Here is a 23335-nt window from a genome sequence, read left to right on the forward strand (position 1 = left end):
GCCCTTGCAGAGGGGAGACCGGTCCCGTGGGTGCCATTCGGCACCCGTCCAGCAGGTGTCACCAGACGCAGCAGAGCGCCTGGGCTTCCCGCGCCCAGCCGTTTTCTGAAAGGGAAATTGAGGACCAGTCCATTCCTGTCTGGCTCCTGGCGGCCAGGTGTGGGCCACAGTCGAGCTGCGCTCCATCCGGTTTCCTTTTTCACTTTGTGAAATTACACAGCCACTCATCCACCGATTAATCCCGCAGCTCCAAGCTTCAATCCTGTGACTCAGGCCACCAGTCTCGGCTTCTTTCCCAAACTGTGCCTTCCCCGGGAACATGACCTCGCCGCCCCTGCGTTTCTGCTCTGACTTCTGGAGTTGCCCGTTTATTCCCGTTTAGATAGGGCTCTTAAAGGAGCCCAGTGCCCAGGCAGACATGCCTCCCTAGTTAGGTTAGACGGTTGTCTGGTTATAAGGAAGGATGAACAGACCTGGGCTGTTTTTTGGTGGAAGGTTTAAAGATGATCTGAGAACAATCGTGTGTGTGTATGTGTGTGTGTGTGTGTTCATCCAGCTTCTATAGCACTAGAAAGTCTGGAGTCTCAGGAATTGAAATTCTGTTCCACATCCCACCCCCTTTTGATCAGGATTCCCCTGTAGACCTCTCTGTCCAGGTGGTTTTCTTCTCTATGGAGTACAACACCCATGAAAAACACGGCCGCCTAGCTCATTGCCTAGCTCATGCCCCCCCCACACACACCGCCCCCCTTAATTTTCCCTTTCTTGCCCTTCTCCCCTCGTTTCCAACCTGACCGTAGACCTCCAACTTCAAAGTTGTGCATATGGTTTTCAAAGGTTGAGATGTTGGAAGAGATCGCCAGGCCTCTCTTCTAAGGCACTTCTGTGTGGCTCAGACCTCTAGTCTTTGAGTCAGCTCTTCCCAGGTCTTGACGTCACAGCCCTGCCTTGCCCGGCAAGCTCAGGTATGCCGCTAACGCCGCCCGATACAAAATACATGAGGTCACTTTGGCTCAGAATCAATTTGACGGCAGTGTTTGATGCAAAACCAAAGCGGGGCTGGGAGCTCATGTTCCCAATGGGTGCAGAATTCTAAGGCGGTGACAGCAGAAGTTGGAACTAGGCCCACACAGCCAGCGCTGCCAGCCACCCACCCCAGGCTCACGCATCTCAAATGGATGGGAGAATTCTCTCTCCATCTTCATGGTAGCCCTGGGGAGGCGCTTCTGACTTCCGGAACACTCCTTCGAAAGCAGAGGCTCTGAGAGGTTGGGACTTGCCCAGCAAGCTGTTTACCTACCGAGACACAGGCTGAGTCAGACCTCAGACCCAGGCCTTGGCTGCCCCGCCTTGGACCCCCTCCTTGTCCGTGCTCTCAAGAGCAAGGATCCAATTCCCGAGGACCGATGGGGGGGACCCAGGGCCTGCGCAGAGCTGTCCCTTGCTGTGGGGATGTCTGGTCTTGTTGGGAAAGCAGCTGAACCCCGTGAGACAGGATGGGAGCGTGCAGAGGGCCTGGGTTAGCCATAGCAAAGGGGTGACTCACGGCATCCAAGCCGCGGAGGCTGGCTGGCTGGCTTCCGGGGAGTCCGGAAGCATTGGTCGGTGGGGTGTGCCTTGGCGTGTGGCAGAAGCTGTCACTTTGAGGGCACTCAGGTGTACCCCACACAGGCTGTGGCCTTTATTTGTTTTAACGTTTTATCATGATTTGGGTGAAAGTTCACGGAGCATATTTTCTTACCCAATAGGGTGTCCACAGTTTGTGTCATGATGTTTGCAGTTCCCTGGGAGCCCACAGCCTCCCAGGGTTTCCCGCCCCCACCTGCCCCTCCTCCCTGCCCCTTCCTGCCCTCTGGGTGCAAATGCTGCCCTTTTGTGGCTTCATGGGGGGGGGACATGGTTCTGGGGAGCATGTTCCTCACTGTTCTTGCTCACGTTCTATCCCTGTCTGTCTGTTGTTCAGCCGAAAGATTTGGGGGGCTGCGTTCCATTCCAGGAACGAAGCGTACATAAGGGGCATCATCATCTCAGGGGTTCCCCCAGTCTCACTGCTGTTAGGCGCCGTCACGTCCGCTCCAGCTCACAGTGACCCGATGTCCAGCAGAGCGGAGCACCGCCCAGTCCTATGCTCTCCCCGCCCGTCCCCCCCACCCCGACACACACGATGGTGGTCATGTCTGGGCCCTCCTTGCAGCCACAATGGCCTTAGCAACAGTATTTTCAATCGCCTCGGGTCTGCATGGAAGCTCGGCAGGGCCAAAGGAAGACTGAAGGAGAATCGCAGCGTTCACTGGTGGTGCTGGTGGATAGCACTGACGCCATCGTCCGCCGTCTCCGAGTGCTAACCGGGGCAGAGCTACCACGAGCGCACACACATCGGGACGGACAGAAAAAGTATTCTCTCGGCGTTTAGGTCTTTCTCCAACCCTGGTGCTGAGTTCCCATTCAGAGAGTCCAGCTTCTCAAATGATCTGCTGGGCAGACAGACGGTCCAAGTACAGGGAGGGACTTCACGCAAATCAAATGATGGGCATCGGAGAAGAATATTAAATATACCACGAGCTTCCAGGAGAACGGACGACTCCATCTTGGAAGACATACAGCCAGAAGGCTCCTTAGAAGCAAAGACGGCAAGGCTTGGTCTCAGGCAGTTTGGACACGTTGCCAGGTGAGACCAGTCCCTGGAAAAGGACATCAGGCTTGGTCAAGGAGAGGGGCAGTGAGAGAGAGGAAGGTGGACAGACACCATGGCTGCGACAATGGGCTCAGACATCACAACCGTGAGGCCGGCACAGGACCCGATGGTGGTCTGTTCCGAGGTGCATAAGGTCCTACGAGTCGGAATTGATGTGACGGTACCCAGCACCAACAATCCTCCAGGATAGGAAGGAGCCACGTTTTCAATTTCCCGCTTCATCAGTTGATGGACTGTGGTAATTTGGATTGTTTCCACTGATAATGTTCCCTGGCAGGGCATGCATGGGCGTTTGGTAAGTGTGGGGTGACCAACAATTTGTTAGGCTCTAGGGAGCCTTGGTGGTGTAGTGGGTAATGTGTCTGGCTGCTAACCTCGTGGTCAGCAGTTCAACACCACCAGTTGCTCCGAGGGAGAAAGATGAGACTTTCTACTCCCGTAAAGAGTGACAGTCTTAGAAACCCACAGGGGCAGTTCTACCCTGTCCTATAGGGTCACTCTGTGTCAGAACCAACTCCATGACAGTGAGTATAGAGTCTGAGCCCAGGGGGATTGGTGGCTGGTCCATTGGGCTGCTAACTGCAAGGTCAGCAGTTTGCAACCAGCAGCTGCTCCGAGATGGCAAGATGATTTCTTCTACTCTCATGAAGAGTGACGGGCTTGGGAAGGGACTCTCCTCCCGGGTTGCTACGAGTCAGAACTGACTGCGTAGCGGGGAGTTTCTTTGTTGTTGTTTTTGTTTTGTTTTAAGAGGTCGCTGGTTGGCGTCAGTGGTTTGCCCTTGAGTCCTGATGGCATGGTGGGTTACCCTTTGCATTGGTGACGATAGTCAAGAGTTCAAACCCACCGGGAGAAAAACGAGGCTGTCTGCTCCCCTCAGGATTTATAGAAACACCAAGCGCCAGTGCTGCCCCGTCCTCACCAGTCACTGTGAGCTAGAATGGGTTTGGCGGCAGTGGGTTTGGTTTCGGGTTTGGCTTCACTGCTGACCCAAAGAGGGCAGTGACATAAACCGACCCAGCGTCGTGCAGAAGAAAGGTCTGACAACCAGTGTCGATCGAGACCACAGCCCAGAAACCCTCTGGAGTGTCCCCTCCTGCCCCACAGCGGCGTGGTCACCGAAGGCCCTGGGGTGGGGCTTTAATCCTTTCCCGTGAGTTTGATCGATCGACATGCTCACCCCTCTCCCACTGAGGGGAGCTGCCTCTGGGCCGTCAGGCAGCAGCTCTTCCCGGTTTGCAATCCAGAGGGGAGCCTTGCCTTGAACCTGGAGCCCTGCACAGAGGCCCAGCCACGGGGGTCCTGGTGGGCCAGGGACTCAGCGAGGAGCCGCCCCTTTCCTGGGAGGTGCGAAGAGGGGGCACCAGCCAGTGGCCACATCCTCTTGCTCTGACTTGGCTGGGGACTGCCGGGGTGGGTCAGGAGGGTGTTCCCCTGTGACCCCGGTTCTCTGGACTTCTTTCTGCTCCCTGCCGGGACTTCATGAGGCCCCGCCCCGCCCCTGGCCCCTGCTTCCCCTTGCCCGTACCGGCCTGTGGGGCCAAGCCAGCCATTTCTGTTCCACAGCCGAGATGCCCCAGCCCATTTCTGCTTTTCTTTACCTGCCTTAGAGCAGGAAGTCCCCGCCCCGGCCTTGGGGAGCCAGGCAGTTGGGGGGGGGGGCAGGGTCTGCTGGCCCAGACAAACCCACCGGAGGCAGGGGTGGGGTTACCCCTATCTTACATCCCATCTGCTGTTCTTTTGTTCATGAATCCGCAGCAGAGTAAACCGCACTTGCACTTACGTGCTGAGCTGGCCCGGGCCTGCCAACTGCCACCACCGCCGCCCTGGCAGAACCCCGCCTCGCGCAGTGGGGCTGCTGCTGCTGTGCGGCCCAGGGTGGCCCGCTCACCCTTTCTGAGCCCCGCTGGTACCATTGGGTGCCAAGGAGCCCCAAAACTGCCCCCTTAGAACATACACTCTGGACTCCGACTGGTGAGGGCCAGAACCTGGGCTCCATTTCCTAGCGAGTGGTCCCGGCTCCCTCCTCGCCCCATGCCTTAGTTTCCCCCACCTGCAAAGCAGGGGTAGGTCACCATAGGAAGCAGAGAAGGGGCACCCCTGGTCCAGATGGTGGCTGGAGACCACCGAGTGGTTTGGAGGGAGAACACCCAGAGGGCCTGATGGGGGCAGGCACACTGCGAGTCAGAACTGGCCACCTGATGGCCCCCCCAGACAATGGCATGTGAGGCCACCCCCTGTCACCCACCGAGCTGGCTGCAGGGCTGTCCAGATGCTGGAATTTCAAACACCAGCAGGGGTCACCCGGGTGGACAGGTGTCAGTGACGCCTCTAGGCCGATACTAGGAAGAAAGGCCTGGCGACTTGCTACTCAGCACCTGCGCAGGAGCACCCCACGGGCGGGTCCGGAGCGTCCTTGGAGACGGTGCTGGGAGCGCAGGCACAGTGCCGGTTGTCGTGGGTTTGGCCGTTGAGCGGATCGCCGCGTCACCGTTACTCTCACGGCTGCTTGTCCGGCCCCACTCTTCTGTAGGGGTGCCCAGGCTGGTCCTCACGGAAGCAAATCGCCAGGGTCTCTGTGGGTGGGTTCGAACCACCAACCCTGGGGCTGGTTAATAGCCTTTCACCACGCAAGGGACCCGGGGCTTGTCCCCAACTGGCCCAGAGGAGGCCAAGAAGCAGGTGGGATTGGAGAGCAGGTGGGGGCGGCGTCATCTGAGAGTCCAGCCTGGCCCCGGAATAAGGAAGGAGCGCCTTTGACACCCGCCCCCCTGGCCTGCCCTGCTCTGCCGCCGGAACCCAGACTGGTTGGGGATTTTTTTCTCACCGCCGCCCTCCCCGGGGCCACCCATCTCACTTCTTAGGGTGCCTTTCGCCCGGCAACCTGTCTGGCTGGGTCCAGGCAGGTCTACCAATGGGCGGGGAACCCTGAGTCTCCCCACCTCCCTCATTCCTCGACTGGCCCCCGCCCTGTTCCCAGCACCCGGGCCTCAGCGAGTCGGGATCCCTGGACAGACACCTGAAGCAGGGAAGCTGGGGGCTCTGGGGGGGTGACCCCCGAGAAGGAGCCAGCCCCTAGGTGCCTGGCTGCCTGGAGGCCTCCCAGGAGCCGGCCAGCGTGGGGTGGCCTCCCCTGTGGGGGCCCTGGGGGCCATGCCACCTGGCGCCCTGTGAGGCCCAACCATGGCCCGGGCGCTGAGTTGGCACTGCTGCCCATGGTGCCTGACTGAGGATGAGAAGACTGCAGCCCGTATCGACCAGGAGATCAACAAGATCCTTCTGGAACAGAAGAGGCGGGACCGTGGGGAGCTAAAGCTGCTGCTGCTAGGTGAGTCAGAGGGGCTGCGGGGGACCCTTGGCCTTCAGAGGGCCACACGTGGGGGGACATAGGCCACCCACGTGGGTTGGTGGGCCCAGAGAGACCTCGCTTTTCCTATCAAGGCGAGACCTCAACCAGGACCCGTCCACTCCAGATGCAGGGCAGCAATGGCCCTGCCCAGCCCCTGCCAGGCAGGCCCAGCCCGCCCTGCCTGCTTCAGTGTCACGGGAGAAGACAGAGGCCAGGCAGGTGTGCCTCCCGCCTGAACCACGGAGACACATGGGCCGGGCTGGGCTGGCTTCCGGCTCTCCCTTGGTCCCCGGCTCCTGGTGGCACAGGGGTTAGGTGTTGAACTGCCACATCAGATGTTGGAGGTTCAGGCTCCAGGAAAACTCTCGGGAGGGTGAGGGGTGGCACCCCCATGATTTGCGCCTGAAATCTGGGGCCCTCCAACTGTGTCCCCGCGGGGAGGCAGCATCCACATAATGACAGCAGGTGTGGGGCTGGCCACTGTTCCTGGACACTGGTTCAAACCCCCGGGCACCTCAAGGGCAAAAACCCAGTCTCGCAGCTTCTGTGAAGATTGGCAGCTCTGGGAAGGCCGATGAGGCAGTTCTCCCGTGACTGGCAGGGTGACTATGAGTCAGAATCGACTGGATGGGCAGTGGGTTTGGTGTTCAGAGCTGTATAAGAAGGAATCCTCCCCTCCTTCCCCGTGCCCCCCCTCCCCCCTGGGTGGTGCAATGGTTCGGCATGTGACTGTTCACTGAAAGCTCAGCAGTTCGAACCCCACAGCCGCCATGTGGGACACACCCCTGACAATCTGCTGCCTTGAAGATGAACGTGTAAGAAGCCCTACAGGCGTTTCCAAGCCCCACAGCAATAACAATCTCTTCTGCGAGAGGTTAGGGACCCCGCAGTGAACCCGAAGGGAAAGATCGCTACCTCCGTGGGTCCCGTCTTCAAATATCAAGGGGACAGGCATTAGGCTGTGAGGAAATAGCAAATGGAATCATTTCAGGCGTCTGGAAGAGTCAGATGGAAAAGAAAACAGGGCTATGGAGTGGGAGGGACACGGGGTTGCTTTGGGGTGGATAACAGTTCAGGTTGGAAGGCCCCAAGATTCTGCCCTTGGAAAGCCCGAGGTCTTGTCGCCCACAGATCTCCACTTAACCCACCACCTTCGCCCGCTCACGACCAACCTAACCTCAAGACCTCCAGCGTGAAGAGTCTTTCTGGGCCTCTTGGAGCTAGGCGGGCGGGGGCTTGAGATGGAGGCTAGAGAGAGGGGTCAGGACCCCCCAAGGTTGTCAGCATTGCATCTGTCTACCCCGGGCAAAGGAGAAGCCCTGATGATGTCGTGGTTATGAGTTGGGCTAGTAATTGCAAGGTCAGCAGTTCAAAGCCACCGGCCTCTCCTTGAGAGAAAGATGAGGCTTTCTTCTCCTGTAAAGCGTTACAGCCTCAGAAACCCACAGGACCAGTTCTACCCTGTCCTTTAGGGCAGCTGTGGATCAGAATCAACTCGGTGGCAGTGAGTTTGGTTTTGGTTTGAAATCTGGTTTGGCCTGGCACAAACCTTAAACTCTGGCCCACCATGACCTAATTTGACCTCAGCGCCTACTCTTTTCTTCCACAATTCCTGGGAATTTTTGCTGTTCACTTGAGCGTATCATTTCTTCCCTCTGAAATGTTTGATGGCGTGATCCATGCAATCCTCTGAACCGGGACAGTTTCACGTTGTGAATCCAATTTCTTAAGTCAGTAAGTTCGTTCTATTTCTCGAATAGGCTTAGGGGTATGAAGGCTATCTATTTCTTCTTGTGTGAGCTTTGATCATTTCTCTTTCGGCTTTTCCGAGGCGCCTCAGTTGCCAAACATTGGCGCGGCGTTGTTTATAATTCTGTCATGATCCGCTGGCTGTCTGCATGGTCTGAACTGATGCTTCCTTTCGCCCTGATATTGGTCATTTGTGGTTTTGTCCCCCCTTTTTTTTCTCTCGATCCATCAGGCTAGGTGTTTATCAACACTGATAAAAATGGTTTCTCTTTCCTTGGCCATTTCAAATTCGTTTCTTCTTCCCTCACGGCCCTTGCACATACTCTCTCCGTGCCCGGTGCTCTCAGCAGCATGCAGGCCTCTGTTTGGTCGTCTGCCTCAGTCCACGAAGGGCTCAGCTCAAGAGCTGCCTCCTCAGGCAGACGTCCGACTGCAAAGCCAGCCCCCCGCCATCCTTCTTTAAGCTTTGCCCGTTGATTCCCACCCTACTCCACCCTCACGGGACCGACGAGTAAACATTTATAAGGTTACTTCTTTATTCTCTTTCTCTCATTACCCAGAAAACAACAGGAGATCTGTCCCCTTGAGTCTTTTTTATTTTTCCCTTTTCAAGCCTTTTATTGTGGTTTGGGTGAAAGTTTACAGAACAAATTCATTTCCCGCTCAACACTTTGTACACATTTTGTTTCCCAGCCTCAATCGCCACCCTCACACGGTAACGGCTCTCCTCCTACTTCCTCCCTGCGCCGCCCATCTTCCTTTGTCCTCCTTCCCTGGCCCTTCCTCCCTTCTGAGATTTGTCCCTGAGCAAATGCACCCCGTTGGCTTGTGGATGGTGGTGGCTCTGAGACATGTCTCCTTCCTGTGTTGTTCTTCACCTTGCAAGTTCGTCTAGTGTTAAGTTGACAAAAAGAAAGAAAATGAACGTTGCGTTCAGTCTTTGGTGGCAGCGCTGAGCACAGATGGACCGTGAGCCTGGGACCTCGTGGGCGCGCCGGCCACGTGTGGTTTCTCCGTCGTCATTTATTTTGTTTTTGTTGCCAACGCTTAGAACAGGGACATACCCCAATTCAGCCACCGCGGTGTCACTGATCACCCACCTCGAGTTCCTCCCCCCTCCTCCCCCTTTTTCTTTCTGAGTCCCTCCTTACCCCCCCCCCCCCACCGCGGACAGATACCCTTCCCCCACCAGCGTCCTCTCTACCCTTGTAGAGGTGGTTCTTCAGAGGGGCTCGGTGCCCAAGGCAGACGCTCCTTCCGCTGCTGTAGTCTCTGTGATGACCCACACAGTGTGGTGCCCTGCTTGCCCATGAAAGCCAGGGGCATCCTTCTGGTGGTCTCTGCTCTCACCAGGATCCGTCTGGCAGAAGCAATGATGTCATTCCTTCCACCTCTTCCGAATCCAACTTGAATTCCTAGCAGTCCCCTGTACGGCCCCCACCCCCTTTCAACGACCTTCATCATTTTACTCCTGGGTGGTGTGAGTGGTGCGGTGATGTCATGCGCCGTGGGGCTAGTACCGTTCGTAGCAACAGGAGGAAACCCTGCCCAAGGCCAGGGCCATCCTCGCATTGTCACATTTGGCCCATTCTTTTTTTATGTGATTGAGATAGAGTTACACATTTACATGTAGTTATGAATTCCACAATATTGAATACTATAAAAATAACTAAACATGCTATTTTTCACTGTAATATCTTTCTAGGTTAATTTATTAAATTAAATACTTTCATTGGGAGCTCGTACATCTCTTAATACATTCCATACATTCAACTGTTGTGCCAAGCACATCTGTACATATGTTGCCATCATCATTTTCAAAGCATTTTCTTTCTACTTGAGCCCTTGGTATTAGCTCCTCACTTTTGCTCCCTTCCTTCCCCACCCTCCCTCCCTCATGAACCCTTGATAAGTTATAGATTATTATCTTCATATCTTGCATCATCCTCTGTCATCCTTCACCCATTTTTCTGTTGTTCATCCCCCTAGGAGAGGGTTATATGTTGATCCTTGTGATAGATTCCCCCTTTCTCGCCCCACCTTCCCCTTATCCCCCTGGTATCTCTACTCTCATTGTTGGCCCTGATGGGCTTATCTATCCTGGATTCCCTGTGTTGTGGGCTCTTATATGTAGCAGTGTGCATGCGCTGGTAGAATTGAGGTCATGATAGTGGGGGAGGGGAGAGGTAGAGGAAGTATTAAAGAGCTAGCGGAAAGTTGTGTGTCTCATCTGTGCTATACTGCACCCTGACTGGCTCATCTCTTCCTTATGACCCTTCTGTGAGGGGGTATCCAATTGTCTCTAAATGGGCTTTGGGCCTCCACTGCTTGTCCACCCCCACACCTATTCACATTGGGTATGACTTGTTCTGGGTGTTAGGTTCCTGATATCTGATCCCATTGACACCTCATGATCACACAGGCTGGTGTGCTTCTTCCATGTGGGTTTTGTTGCTTCTCAGCTAGATGGCTACTTGTTTCTATTCCATCCTTTAAGACCCCAGATGCGGTATCTTTTGATAGCCGGGCACCATCATCTTTCTTTACCACATTTGCTTATGCACCCATTTTGTCTTCAGTGATCATGTTGGGAAGGTGAGCATCACAGAATTCCAGATTATTAGAACAAAGTGTTCTTGTGTTGAGGGAGTACTTGAGTGGAGGCCCAATGTCCATCTGCTACCTTAATTCTTAACATATAGATATAAGTACATAGATCTATTTCCCTATTGTTATATATAAATATATTTACATATGTACATGCCTGTATTTAGACCTCTATAAATGTCCTTTGCCTCCTGGTTCTTTCCTCTATTTCCTTTTACTTTCCTCTTGTCCAATCATCACATTTAGTCTTCATTCGGGTTTAGTAATTCCTTGAAGCTTTGCCCTTGATTAAGCCCCACTAGGCATTGATTACATTGATTAAGTCCCTTCTCTCCTTTGATTTTAGTTCACTTGTTGTTCCCTTGACCCTGGGTTGGTTGCCCTTCCTCTCTTCCTTCCTCCCACCTCCCCTTCTCCCATATCCCCCCAGAACCATCAGTTCCATTGTTTTCATCTCCAAATTGGTTACCCCACCTATCTTATCTAGATAGACATGAAGAGACATTAATGAGCTCAAAAAACCAGGCAAAGCCAAACAAAACAACAAAGGAAGACAAAACCAACAAAACAGTATCAACAACAACAAAAAAACAAAGACAAAATAACAACAGCAGAAAGAAAATCAATGACAAAAAAGCCTATAAATAGTTCCAGGTCTGCTTTTTGAGTGTTTGCCAGTCGAGTCTGAAAGGGTGCCACGCTCTGCCCCCAAAGTCTATGTTGGGTATTCCTCAGGGATTGTATTGCTTTATTCCCTTTGTGGCTCTGTTGCACGCCCTTAGTGTTTCACCCCAGTGTGATGGGGTCAGGTCAGGCACAATTCCCGTGCTGTGTCTCCAGTGTTGACCCCCATAGCGCTATGGTTCACTGAGGGACATTGTGTCTTGTGGTGGGGCTGGCCCTGTGGTCCTCTCTGTGCATTGGCTGCTCTGAGCAGGAAGAGCATCCTTGGGGCTCGGTGGGCCAGGATGTGTTCCCCTCATTCTCCATCCCTCTTTGTTTCTCCTGTGTGCTCTGATCAGATGTGGCCCTCTCCCCAAGGTGTAGCTTCAGTGCTGTCCTCTGAAGTGTGTGTGTGGGGGGCAGTCCACCTAGTTGGGATCGGGGCCAGCCCCTCCGTTGAGTCCATTCTTGCGGTCCTTCTTGATGAGGGCCTTCCTTTTTTTCTAATCATTTTATTGGGGGCTCGTACAACTCTTATCACAATCCATACATCCATCCATTGGGTCGAGCACATGTGTACATTTGTTGCCCTCATCCTTCTCAAAGCATCTGCTTTCTACTTGGTCTTCCCCTTTTGCTCAGACCCTCCACTCGACCAGACACGATGTCCTTCTCCAGGCAATGGTCTCTCCGGACAGCACGTCCAAAGTAGGTGAGACGCAGTCCTGCCACGCTTGCCTCCAAGGAGCACGCTGGCCGTCCTTTGTCTGAGACCGCTCGGTTTGCCTTTCTAGCCATCCAGAGGACAAGAGATGGAGGCTCGCCACCGCTGCTTCCAAAGAGCAAAGGTGCTGTTTGAAGATGACCAGCATTCGGTTGGGCCATCTTTCCTTCAAATGGGCTGCTGCTTGTTGCTTGGCCAGGGAGCTAGCTGTCGTCTTTTCCTTTTTGCTCCTTCACCTTGACCTTGCATGTGAGCAATGGATGGTCTGTTCCAGTCAGCCCAGCTTCTCCATTGTCTCTCCCACAGAGGGCGTCACCCTGGCCCCTGTGTGTTCCACCTGGAGAAGTCCCCGTGCATGGTCGCCACCTACATTGCAGCGAAGAAGTCATTGTTCTTGCAACATTCTCCCCTGGGCTCTCCCACATTGTCCCGCTCACTGAGGCCGTGACTTCCAATTAGGGATCCTTCCTCTTGTTCCCAGTTTCGGCATTCCAGTCGCCAGTCATCCTCAATTTGGATGCGCGATCCCTTTCGGACTGCCGCAGTCGGTAGATGCGTTTCAATCATTAACTTTTTGCGAATGTGGTTTGGTGCACCGATCGGAATCATAGTGGATTTACAGGATCTTCCCGCGCAGGGGGCATGGACATCCTCCTGTCACAGACGCCACTGTACGTCGGGATAGATCTTGGAATGCGCTTCTTTTTCCCCCACAAATGAGATGACCTTCCTCCTGAGTCTGTCGTTCCGGCGTAAGGAAACCGTACGATTGTCCGATTCCGATCAGTCCACTTCAGCTCACTTCCGTCTCGGATATCGATCTTTTCCTAAGTGCCGTCTTACCTTCGACGCCTTCCAATCTTCCTGCGTTCCCCTGCCCAACTGCTGATGGATCCTGCAGTTGTTCCTTCTCACCCCGAGTCAGGTCCTACCAGCACATGAGGGTCCTGAGAGCTCTGCCCCCCCCCTCCATCATTGAGGAGGCAGCTCCTCTTCAGTCGGACGTGGGGTCCCTCCCCACCCGGGGCAATGGTCTCCGGGCACTGTATCACACGGCATTCCCATGCTCCAGTGATCTATCGCTACTTAGGCTAACCTGCTGTCTGGTTTAAAGACAACTTTGGGGTGTACTTCTGGTCTAAGAATTAAAGATGATTTCAGAGTGATGGCTTCGGGGTGCAGGCAGTCTGCGCGGTGCCTTTAAAGACAACAGCTTCTACGGGAAGGGACAAAGAAGAAAGGGATGACTCCTGTACCGCTATTACCTCTGTGGATCCGGGGACTCTCCTTACCCACACCGTTCTAACGGCCGCCGCACCAGCCCCGAGTCGGAAAGCCCCTTCCACTGCTGGCAGTGGGGTTCTTCTGTCTGTGGCCCCAAGTGTTAGTGGTGGCACCTGGGGGTGTGATTTACCCCCCTCCCCCATCCCAGCCTGACACTTTCCCCCTTATTGAGAATAGCGATCGGCTCCTAAAGTTGTGAATTCCCCTCACTCGCTGCCAAAGATGCCCGCCCACCTCCCACCCCCCATCAGTCAGGTGGCTAGTCAACCCATTTAAGAAGAGAGCCAGGGATTGGGCCCAAAGGGATTGGAGGTGCGAGGGAAGTTGGGCAGAAAAAAATTCTTTTTCAGAACAGTCATTCCAAGGGCCTGCTTTTCCCCTAAGGAGCCCTGGTGGTTACAGGCTGGGCTGCGATCCTCAAGGTCAGCAGTTCGAAAGCACTGGTCTCTTCGAGGGAGAAAGACAAGGCTTTCAACTCCCATGAAGACTTACAACCTTGGAAACCCACTGGGCCGTTCCACCCTGTCCTGTAGGGCTGCTCTGCTTCAGAAGCCACTCGGTGGCAGTGAGTTTTGTTTTGTTACGTGGTTGCTCTTCAGTGAGCACTTCGAAGTAGACACTACTTGTTCCTCTCTCTGGGGAAACGGAGGCCCAGAGACGGACACTGGCTTGCCCAAGGTCATGCAGCCGTGATTTTGAACCTAGACTCCTGGTATCAAAGGCCGGGCCCTGGAGGGTCCTCTTATTTCGCTTTGGCAGAGAAGAACCAAAGACCCCCTGAGGTCAGCAGCCTGCACCAGGCTCAGAGCCTGAGAGCCTCCTGCCCACCACTGCCTGGGCCCAGCTCCCAGTCTCGCCAGCAGCCCCAGTTCCTGGGCAGGTGGCCGTGCGTGCACAACGGTCATCCCACCCAGGAAGAGCTGGGCGAGGGGCCTCCTCAGGAAGCCCTGGACTCGGCAAAACGCCTTCCTGGCTTGTGCCTGCTTTCACTTCCTCCTGGACTCCCGGGAGGAAGCAGTCACTTCCTGTCTGGGCTTTGTGGCCAAGCCAGGTTGGGAAAGGCTCTCCGGCCTCCAGCCCCACTTGGGAGGGAGGTGGCGGTGGTGGCGGTGGTGGGGAGGCGGGACAGTGTTTCTGGAAGCAGACCCTCTCCCCGTCTCTGGCCAGGGGCTCCAGGGCAGCCCTCGACCTTTAAAAGGAGGTGCCAGAAACCACATTGAGCCGTCACTCTGGTGTCATAAACCAAGGCTATGGCTCTTGGCCGCCTTCACAACTGTCCTCCTGTCTGAGCCCAGGGTGGCAGCCGCTGTGTCCGTCCATCTCATCAGGGGCCTTTCTCTTTCTTGCGGACCCTCCGCTTTACCGGACGTGATGTCTTCCACCAGGGACAGGCCTCTCCTCAGCCAAAGCATGGGACAAAGCCTCGCCACCGAATTTCCAAAGAGCCTTCCTGGCTCTCCCCCAGGCGTCTGTTCCTCTCCGGCTCCAGAGTTCAAAGGCATGGCTGCGTCTTGAGTCTTCCTCACCCACTCCCGGGATTGCTCCTGCGGATAGGGCCCTTGACAATCCCATGGCTCGGGCCAGGTCCACCTTGGCCCTCAAAGTGACATCTCTACCTTTTAACACTAGGTTGACGGGACACGTCATTTTGATGCATTTCCATTTCCTCCACCCGCGTCACCGCGGGACGTGTGCACACGCCCCCTTCCATTGATGCCAACGTGGGTCTGTTTACCGAGACAAATGCCTACCCAAATCCGTTTGCTTCTAAGTCTTCGAACCTGGCCATTCTCTGTGTGGTCGCCCTCTCTCCACGGATCCGTGTCCAGCTGACCTGAACGGACATGGAGTATCGACTCCAGTAAACCGTATGCATTGGTGACAGCGTCACTGCCACACACATACCGATGTAGGCAAAAAGTCCCTAGAAAGTAAACACCAAGGGGAGGGGGGGGGGAATGAGGCGCTGATACCGAGGGCTCAAGTAGAAAGAAAATGTTCTGAGAATGATGATGGCAACAAATATGCTTGACACCATGGATGGATGCATGGATTGTGATCAGAGTTGTACGAACCCCCAGTGAAATGAATTTTAAAAAAGAAAGAATGTAAACACCGAAATATGAAGACAACGCAGTGGCTGTGGTGACAGACCGACGGACCGACCACTGATATATCAAACCCAACACCTCAAATGTAGCACGATGCTAAATGTGATACGTTTTATGCAAATGCAAATGTTGGCTAATGCTGCATGCTTTATGGCGGTGTGTATACAGTATCACAGAGCTCCGTTGACAAGTTCCTAGTGGGTGGTTACTTTGTTTCAAGATGGGCTAAGTTGTTGTCTCAAGAAAACTATGGTTGCGCTCAACGGATGCCTGCCCATAGAGGTCGCTATAGAAGGAATGTCTGTGAACCTGGCGTGGAAGTAGTCTGGGGCAGCACATTGGCCCAGTGCAGTCCGTCCTCTGATATCCTGAAGGCTGCTTCCATGAAGGACCTGAGGGGACAGTTCTCTTGTCACACGGCATCCCTACGACGCAGCCAGACAATCACAATGACTGGACTCTGATGCACAGCAGCCTGACGCACAAGAGGGCAAGTCGCCGCCTGGGCCCGCACCACCCTTCCAATCGTCCTTCCGCTCCAGCCCAGGGTGGCAGCCAGTGGGTCCATGCACCGCAGCAAAAGATGCTGCGATGCGCTTAGTTAGGCGCCATCGAGTTGGCTCGGACCCATAGCAACCCTGCGCCCCACGGAAGGAAACGCTGCACGGTCTGTGCCCGCCTTACAAAATCGCGCGTATCCCTGGGCCCATCGCCGCCGCCACGCTGTCGAGCCCTCTCCTTGAGAGCCTTCCTCTTTTTGGATGCCCCTCTGCGTTACCAAGCAGGAGGGTCTCCTCCAGGGATGGTCTCTGCTGACAACACGAAGGTGAGATGAAGTCTCGCCATCCTTCGCTCTAAGAAGCACTCAGGCCTGACTCCTTCCAAGACAGATCGTTTTGCCCGTGAGCAGTCCGTGGGGCTGTTGGTCTTGGTAGGCCCCATCCAGTTGGCCCCGACTCCTATCGGCCTTCTGCACAACAGAAGGGCACGTGGGCCGGTCCTGCCCGTCCTCAGCACGGTCCCCGTGCTGGAACCCGGGGTGGCAGCCACGGTGAGCACCTTCCTCTTTTCCACCGCCCCCCTACTTTATCAGACATAATTTCCTTCGCTGGGCATTTGGCCTCTCCTGGCAACATGTCCAAAGTACACGAGACAGAGGCTCGCCCTCCTGGCCTCTAAGGAGCACTCTGGCCGTACTTCTCCCAAGACAGATGTGCTTGTGCTTCCAGCAGTCTGCGGGACTTTCAATGTTCTTCACCAGCCCCACCGTTCAAACGCACCCATTCTTCGTCGGCCTTCCTGCTTCAGTGGCCCACTTTCATGGGCATAGGAGGCAACTGGAAATGCCACGGCTTGGGTCAGGCACACCTTCGTCCTGAAAGTAGCGTCCTTGCTTGTCTAGACTCTAGAGAGGTCTTGTGCAGCCGATTTCCCCAACCCAACTCATCTTTTGATCTCTTGACTGCTGCCGCCATGAGCATCGATGGTGGAGCCACGTCAAGACGAAATTCTTGACAACTTCAACCTTTTCTCCGTGGGTCGTGGTGGGCCGCGGGTGAGGGTCTTCTTTACAAAGAGTCGCCATCCACCGTGGGGGCTGCGATCTTCGATCTTCGTCACCAAGGGCTTCCAGCTCTCGTCACTGTCAGCCAGCAAGGTTGTGGCATCTGCCTATTGCATGTTGTTAATAAGCCTTCCTCCATTCCCGATGCCCCCTCCTTCTTCATAAAGCCGGGTTCTCCGATGGCGAGCTCAGCACACAGTGACTATGTGCGGTGAGAGGCTGCAACCGTGACACACCGTCTTGACTTTAAACCACCCACGCGGTATGCTTCTTTTCTTCTATTTGCACAACTGCCTCTTGACTCACGGGCAAGTTCCTCATGAGCACCACGCAATGGTCTGGAATTCCCATTCTTCTGCAGGTGATCCGTCGTTCTTATAACCCACAGAGCCCGGTGTCTTTTCATGCTCAATGAAACACGAGTAAACATCTTCCTGGTACTCAGCCAAGATCCATCTGACATTGGCAACGATATCCCTCCTTTGGCAAAATTTTGCTTTCTTGTGATATCAACGCTGCTCCAGCTCACTGCCATGGGGTCCATTCTGACTCAGAGTGACACTAGAGGACAGGGTAGAATTGTCCCCCGTGGGTTTCTGCAACTATCATTCTTTACAGGAGTAGACCGAAGATAGGCTGGTGGGTTTGAACCGACGACCTTTCAGGTAACCCACTACCCTGCCTGAGCACTTAGGCGCCAAGCAGACACAATTTAGTTTGTTAGTGATGTGCTTAACTGTCTTGGAACGGGGGCCCCAGTGGCCTATTGAGTTATTCCAGGCGCTGCTGACTGCAAGGTCAGCATTTCAAAACCACCAGCCGCTCCACGGGAGAAAGGCGAGGCTTTCTACTCCCATAAAGAGATACAGCTTCAGAAACCCACAGTCGATGGCAGGGATTTTTAGTTTGGAAACCGTCCTGCCTCCGTCCATCTCTCACCTACGGAGGCCACACAAAAAAGACGCCAAAAAAAGAAAGAAAGAAAAAGAAAACCAACAAGAACCAGACTCCGTGTGGCTGCGCCCCATGAGGAGTGCGTGCCCCAGTAGGCGGGGGTTTCCAAGTCAGTGTCACCAGGCCTTTCTTCCGACACCAGGCATGCCAGGAATGCCGTTCGTGCTCCCACTGAGCACTTACACATGGCTAAGAGGGCTGGCGGTGTGCAGTGTACATTGGAACGTCCGTATTTATATGGGTGACTTGAGGGGCTGGAGAAGAATTTTGAAAGTACTGTGGACTGCAGAAAGGACAAACCCATCTGTCTTGGAAAAAGTACAGCCAGGTGCTCCTTGCAGTAGAGGCAAGGACAGCGAGACTTCCTCTCACAGACTTCGGACCTGCTGTCAGGAGAGACCTGTCCCTGGAGGACGGCCTCGTGCTTGGCAAAGCGGAGCGGCGGTGAAAAAGAGTGAGGCTCTCAAGCAGACAGAAGGACTGACACGGGCTGCGACAGAGGGACTGTTGTGAGTGGGGTGCAGGCCTGCGCGGCATTTTGCTCGGTGGTGCACAGTGTGCTATGGTGGGAATCAATGTGACACTACCCATCAAGCCCTGGTGGTGTCCTGGTGACACGTCGGGCTGTGATCTGCATGGTCGGCGGTTCGAGGCCCCCAGCAGCTCTGAGGGGAAGCAGACTGGGCTTTCTGTCCCCATAAACAGTCTCGGAGTCCTGCAGGGGCACTGTGAGTCGGCGTGCACAGGATGGCCGTGAGTTGAACAACAGCGGGGGTCACCATGAATTGGGATCCACTCTGTGGCTGCGGATTTGGGGGTGCGCATGCGTGCACGGGCATAGCTAGGAAGGGACTTGATAAAGCTCACAGAGAAATTCCATTCTCTCTCAATGTCCCTTTCGATAGCCTCCTCCTTGGAGCCTGCATACATACGAGTTTGGACCCTGGGCGATATGAACTGGCTAGCCTGCTGGGCAGCTAGCCCTAAGGGGCACTTCCTGGCAGCGCCCCAGGAGCACAGACCTGCTCTGTCTCTTTGGAAGGGAGGCATTAGCAGCTGGCGGTTTATATTAAATCACTTCAAACCACGGCCCCCCTTCTACCCCCCCTCCCCCATCCATTCCAATCACCACAGCCCAGGAAGACAGGCTAGAAAGAACTGCCCCCAGCGGCTGTCCGCGGCTGTAAATCTTTAAGGAAGCGGATGGCCACGCCTGTCTCCCACAAAGCAGCTCGTGTGTTCGGCCAAGCAAGCTTTTAGTGACCAGCCCGGTACTTGACCCAGTGCACCACTAAGGTCCCTTGGGAGGGTCGATGAGTACTTGTAATTGATCTCATGCTTACGCCGGCGCAGGAGGTGGGCATTGCATTGTCAGCCATTTATTCCCACACCAACACTGCTTTTTCCTGAAGTCTTTGTAAATCCTCACGGCCACCCTATAGGGCGAGGTAGAACTGGCCCGGTGGGTTTCTGATACTGCAACTCCCGTGGACCAGCCAGTGGACTTGAACTGCTGGCCGGGCAGTTAGCAGCCCCACTCATGGGGTAGCTCGATGGCAGTGAGTTCGGTTTGGAGTTTGGGGTCAGACCCAGCCACCATCCCTGATGACCCCTGTGGGTTTCAGGTTTCACTCAGAAATCGGACTCCTGGGAGCGTGGGAGAAGGGATTCTCGGGGGCTGTCCACCCTCCCGCACACCCAGTCACGTTTGGCAAGTGTCCCACTGTCCCAACCACCGCCCTTTAGAACAAGAGACTTGTACTAAGCAACTAAACTGTTGTCTAACAACTGGTTGTGTTGAACCCCACACGTCTGAAACACTGTGACGCCCAAGGAGACCGAGGCAAGGAGGGAGAGGCGGCACCTCCTCATGCACTGGCCAAATGATGGGGGCGCCCAGAAAGGCTGCTGAGTGGATGGCCCCCCACCTTGTTCTTGTCCTAGTTCCCTGGCCCTCTTCCGCTCCTTTCCCATTTCCTCATTCTGGGCTCCAACCCAGCCAGACCTTCCCTTCTCCGAGTCTTGCAGTTCCTCCTGGGACATGGCCATCCTCACCCCCCTCACCCCCCCGCTCCCTCCCAGGGGAGGCAGGAAGGGGCCACCCTCCAGCCTGGTCTGAGCCAGGAGCCCCTTGGCATGCAATGCACAATTGCAGATGACAAAATAAAGCCAAGAGACAGGCAAGAGGGCTACAGAGTTTTGACAATTGGAGTCTAGTTCTCGTCTCTGAACGTCAAGTCCTGGGTTTGTTATTTTTTGGGGGGAAATTATATATATATATACACACACATATAAAATATTTTATTGTATTTTTGGTGGCAGTAAAAAAAAATAAGCCAAACTCACTGCCCTCGAGTCAATAGCAACTCATAGCGACCCTCTAGGACAGTGTAGAACTGCCCCTATGAGTTACTGAAACTGTAACTCTTTGTGGGAGAAAGCCCCATCTTTCTCCAGCAGAATGGCTGGTGGTTTTGAATTGCTGACGTTGCAGTTAGCAGGCCAGATGAGTAGCCACACAGCAAAAGAAGCCCTGGTGGCACATAAGGAAAGGTCTGAGGTTCGAACCCACCAGCTGCTCCTCCAGAGTGAATCGAGGCTGGGCGCTCCGTATTCAGCCTCGGAAACCCTGTGGGTGCAGTTCCACGCTGACCTCCAGGGGCGCTGTGAGTCAGAATCGACGCGCAGGCAACGGGTTTGTTTACCACCGGTTGCCATGGGGAGGAGCCCGCCTCCAGCGACCCTAGACCAGGAGCAGAAGCCACCGCCCACCTTGCGCCCACCAGGGCTCCTTGCCAAGCAGATGGCAATCCGGCAGTTTTCTAGCTCCTGCTCTAGGGTCGCTGTGGGCCGGCATCCACTCTGTGGGCACTGAGTTCGGTTTGGTCAATTCCCAGGCTGTCAACTTCAAAACGCACCGCAAAAGAGTAGATTCCTATTCACTGCGACCTTAGAGGTTGGGGTGGAGTGCCCCCTCACCCCCCACCCCCGTGGATTTCAGAGACTGGCCATGTTTTATTCATTAGCAACTGCCACACCTGCAGTTGTGAAACCCTCCCCCCCCCCCCCCTGAGAAAGCAGAGGCTGTCTCCTCTCTTAAAAGGTCACAGCCTCAGAAACCCACTGGGGCAGTTCTAACCTGTCCTACGGGCGTCATGGTGAGTCGCCATCCACACTATGGCAGTGAGTGCAGGGGGTATCAGGGGAAGTCCTGGGCTCTCCAAAGTCTCAGGATTACTTCTGACCCAGGGCTGGGAGGTGGGGTCAGTTTGACCTGTGTACTCATCGGGAAAATGTAAACAGAAATTGATTCCGTGCAGACACAGAGGCCTGACGGACAGGGGAGAAGTGCCCTGCAGGTTTGTTCTCTTTACAGAAGCGGAGGACCTCACCCTTTTCCCCTGCCGGTGGTGACCGATGTAGTTTCTTTCACTTAGCCGGTGGGGCGCTTTAACCATGGTGCCACCAGGACTCTTCAGGCTACCACACCCAATCCACCGCTAGGAGATTCCAACTCACAGGGACCCTCTCCAGGGCTTCTGAGGCTGCAACACTCTCCAGGAGCCAGCAGCCTAATCTTTCTCCTTTGGAGGGACTGGTGGGTTTGAACCAAGACTTGCGGTCAATATACATCTCTCCACGGCACCACTGCAGGCCTCCCGTGTGGCCAGGCCGAAACCCAAATCACTGACGTCGTGTTGACATGCCCCACGGGGTTTCTGAGACTGTACATCTTTACAGGAACGGACAGCCTCATCCTTCTCTTTCAGAGAGGATGGTGGGCTTGAACCGCCCACCTTGCAGCTAGCAGTCCCATGTGCCACTCAGTGCACCACCAGGTCTACTCTCTGCAGCAGCCCCCCTCTGTCGCCCAGGGGGGCTGGGTGACACAGAGAGACAGCAACGGCCTTCTCTGGGTCGGAGGTCAGAATCGACTCGGCAGGGGTGGTAATAATAAATCCAACCAAACACATTGCTATCGAGTCAATGCTGCCTCATAGCAACCCGATCGGACAGGATAGACTTGACCCTCAGGGCTTCTGAGCTTGTAAATTAAAAAAAATTTTTTTTTAATTTTTTGCTTGTAAATCTTTAGGGGAGCCCAAAACCGGTGAAGCCACAGGTGGTTTCCCACTGCTGGCTTTGAGGTAGGCACCACAGCTCCTTGGCAGTGATCACAGTGAACGCATCTGGCCATGGAGCTCTGGTTGCTGTGTGAGATGCTGCCAGGCGGTCCCAACACCTCGCTCCTCGCGTGCACATCAGAGCACAGCATTGCCCGCTCCTGCAACAGCCTCATGATTGTTACGTTTCTGCCCATTGTTGTATCGATTCATCTCTTCGAGAGAGAGCCTCCCTCTCTTTGGCTGACCCTCTCCACCGTACCAAGCATGACATCCTTCTCCAAGGACTGGCCTCTCCTGACAACACGGCCCACGTCGGAGACAGCGTCTCCCCATCCTTACTTCTAAGGAACACTCTGGCCGCCGTGCTTCTTCCGGGACAGATGTCTTTGTTCTTTGGGCAGTTCCTGATACTTTCAACCTTCTTCCCCAGCTCCATCATTCCAATCCAGCCATTCCTCTTCCGTCCTCCCTATTCAGTGTCCAGCTCTCACCTGCGGAATGCACCATGGCTTGAGGCAGGCGCGCCTTGGTCATCAAAGCGACGTCTTTGCTCTTTAACACCCACAGAGGTCTCGTGCAGCGGACGGACCCTACGCAGCCCGTCATCTGGTCTCCTGACCGCTGCTTCCACGGGCACTGATTGTGGATCCCAGCAAGATGAGATCCCGGGCAGCTTCCGTCTTGTCTCTGTGTATCACGGTGTTGTCTCTTGGTCCAGTTGTGAAGCTGTTGGTTTTATGTTCGTTGTTGGGAGCCCTGGTGGCGGCAGAGTGAGTTACAGGCAGCTACCAGATTGGCCGTTTGAAACCCCCAGCTGCTCCGCGGGAGGAAGGTCAAGGTTTCCTGTCTCGGGAACCCATGTCGACAGTTCCACTCTGTCCCGTAGGGCCACGCTGATTCGGAATCCACTCGGTGACAATGAGTTACATGGACCTGCACTCCCCACTGGAGGCTGCGGCCCTTGTTCGTCATCAGCAGGGGCTTCAGTCCTCAGTTTCCCCAAGGAAGCCCGTGCCATCTGTGTATCAGGAATTGTTAATGAACCTTCCTCTGATCCTTAGGCCGACTCCTTTGTAGTTTCCTGTTTCTCGGATTATTTGCTTAGTGTGGTCGTTATATAATCTGGTGTCCATTTGAGGATTAAGAGTGTAGGGGTGGAGTCTAGTCTGTCAATCAGGAGACAGCCAATGAGTCCTCAGTGTGGGCATAGCCTTCTCCTGAGGATCCTGGGGACTTCTGTACTTCCTCCTTGGGGGCGGGAGACACTCTCTCTCTACACTGGCTCCCTGCGAGACATGCCTGTGGAGCAGACACCTGGAGAGAGAGAGGCTGATGGAGCCAGACTTCGAGAGTCAGAGAAGCCATGTGGAAACCCCTGCTCACGCTGAGATACTTCCAAAGTCATTGGATTCACAAGACTTCCCACCCACTGGCCTGTGATCTTCCTGCATTCAGTGTCATTGCATGTGTTTCGTGAGTCTGAAGAGACCTTTATAGATTGGTATCGG

At 54.8% G+C, this 23335-nt stretch overlaps 1 protein-coding gene across 1 annotated transcript in view; it reads left to right on the forward strand.

The window, feature by feature from the left end:
- Nucleotides 1-5341: 5341 nt before the first annotated feature.
- Nucleotides 5342-23335, forward strand: part of GNA15 (G protein subunit alpha 15) — a 35588-nt gene continuing 17594 nt past the window's right edge. Inside the window, exon 1 of the mRNA XM_075535440.1 lies at nt 5342-6023. Within this exon, the coding sequence (XP_075391555.1) occupies nt 5879-6023 (145 nt within the window). The 5' untranslated portion in view covers nt 5342-5878. The remainder of the gene's footprint in view (nt 6024-23335) is intronic.

This window comes from Tenrec ecaudatus, chromosome 1 (assembly GCF_050624435.1).
Source record: "Tenrec ecaudatus isolate mTenEca1 chromosome 1, mTenEca1.hap1, whole genome shotgun sequence".
NCBI lineage: Eukaryota > Metazoa > Chordata > Mammalia > Afrosoricida > Tenrecidae > Tenrec > Tenrec ecaudatus.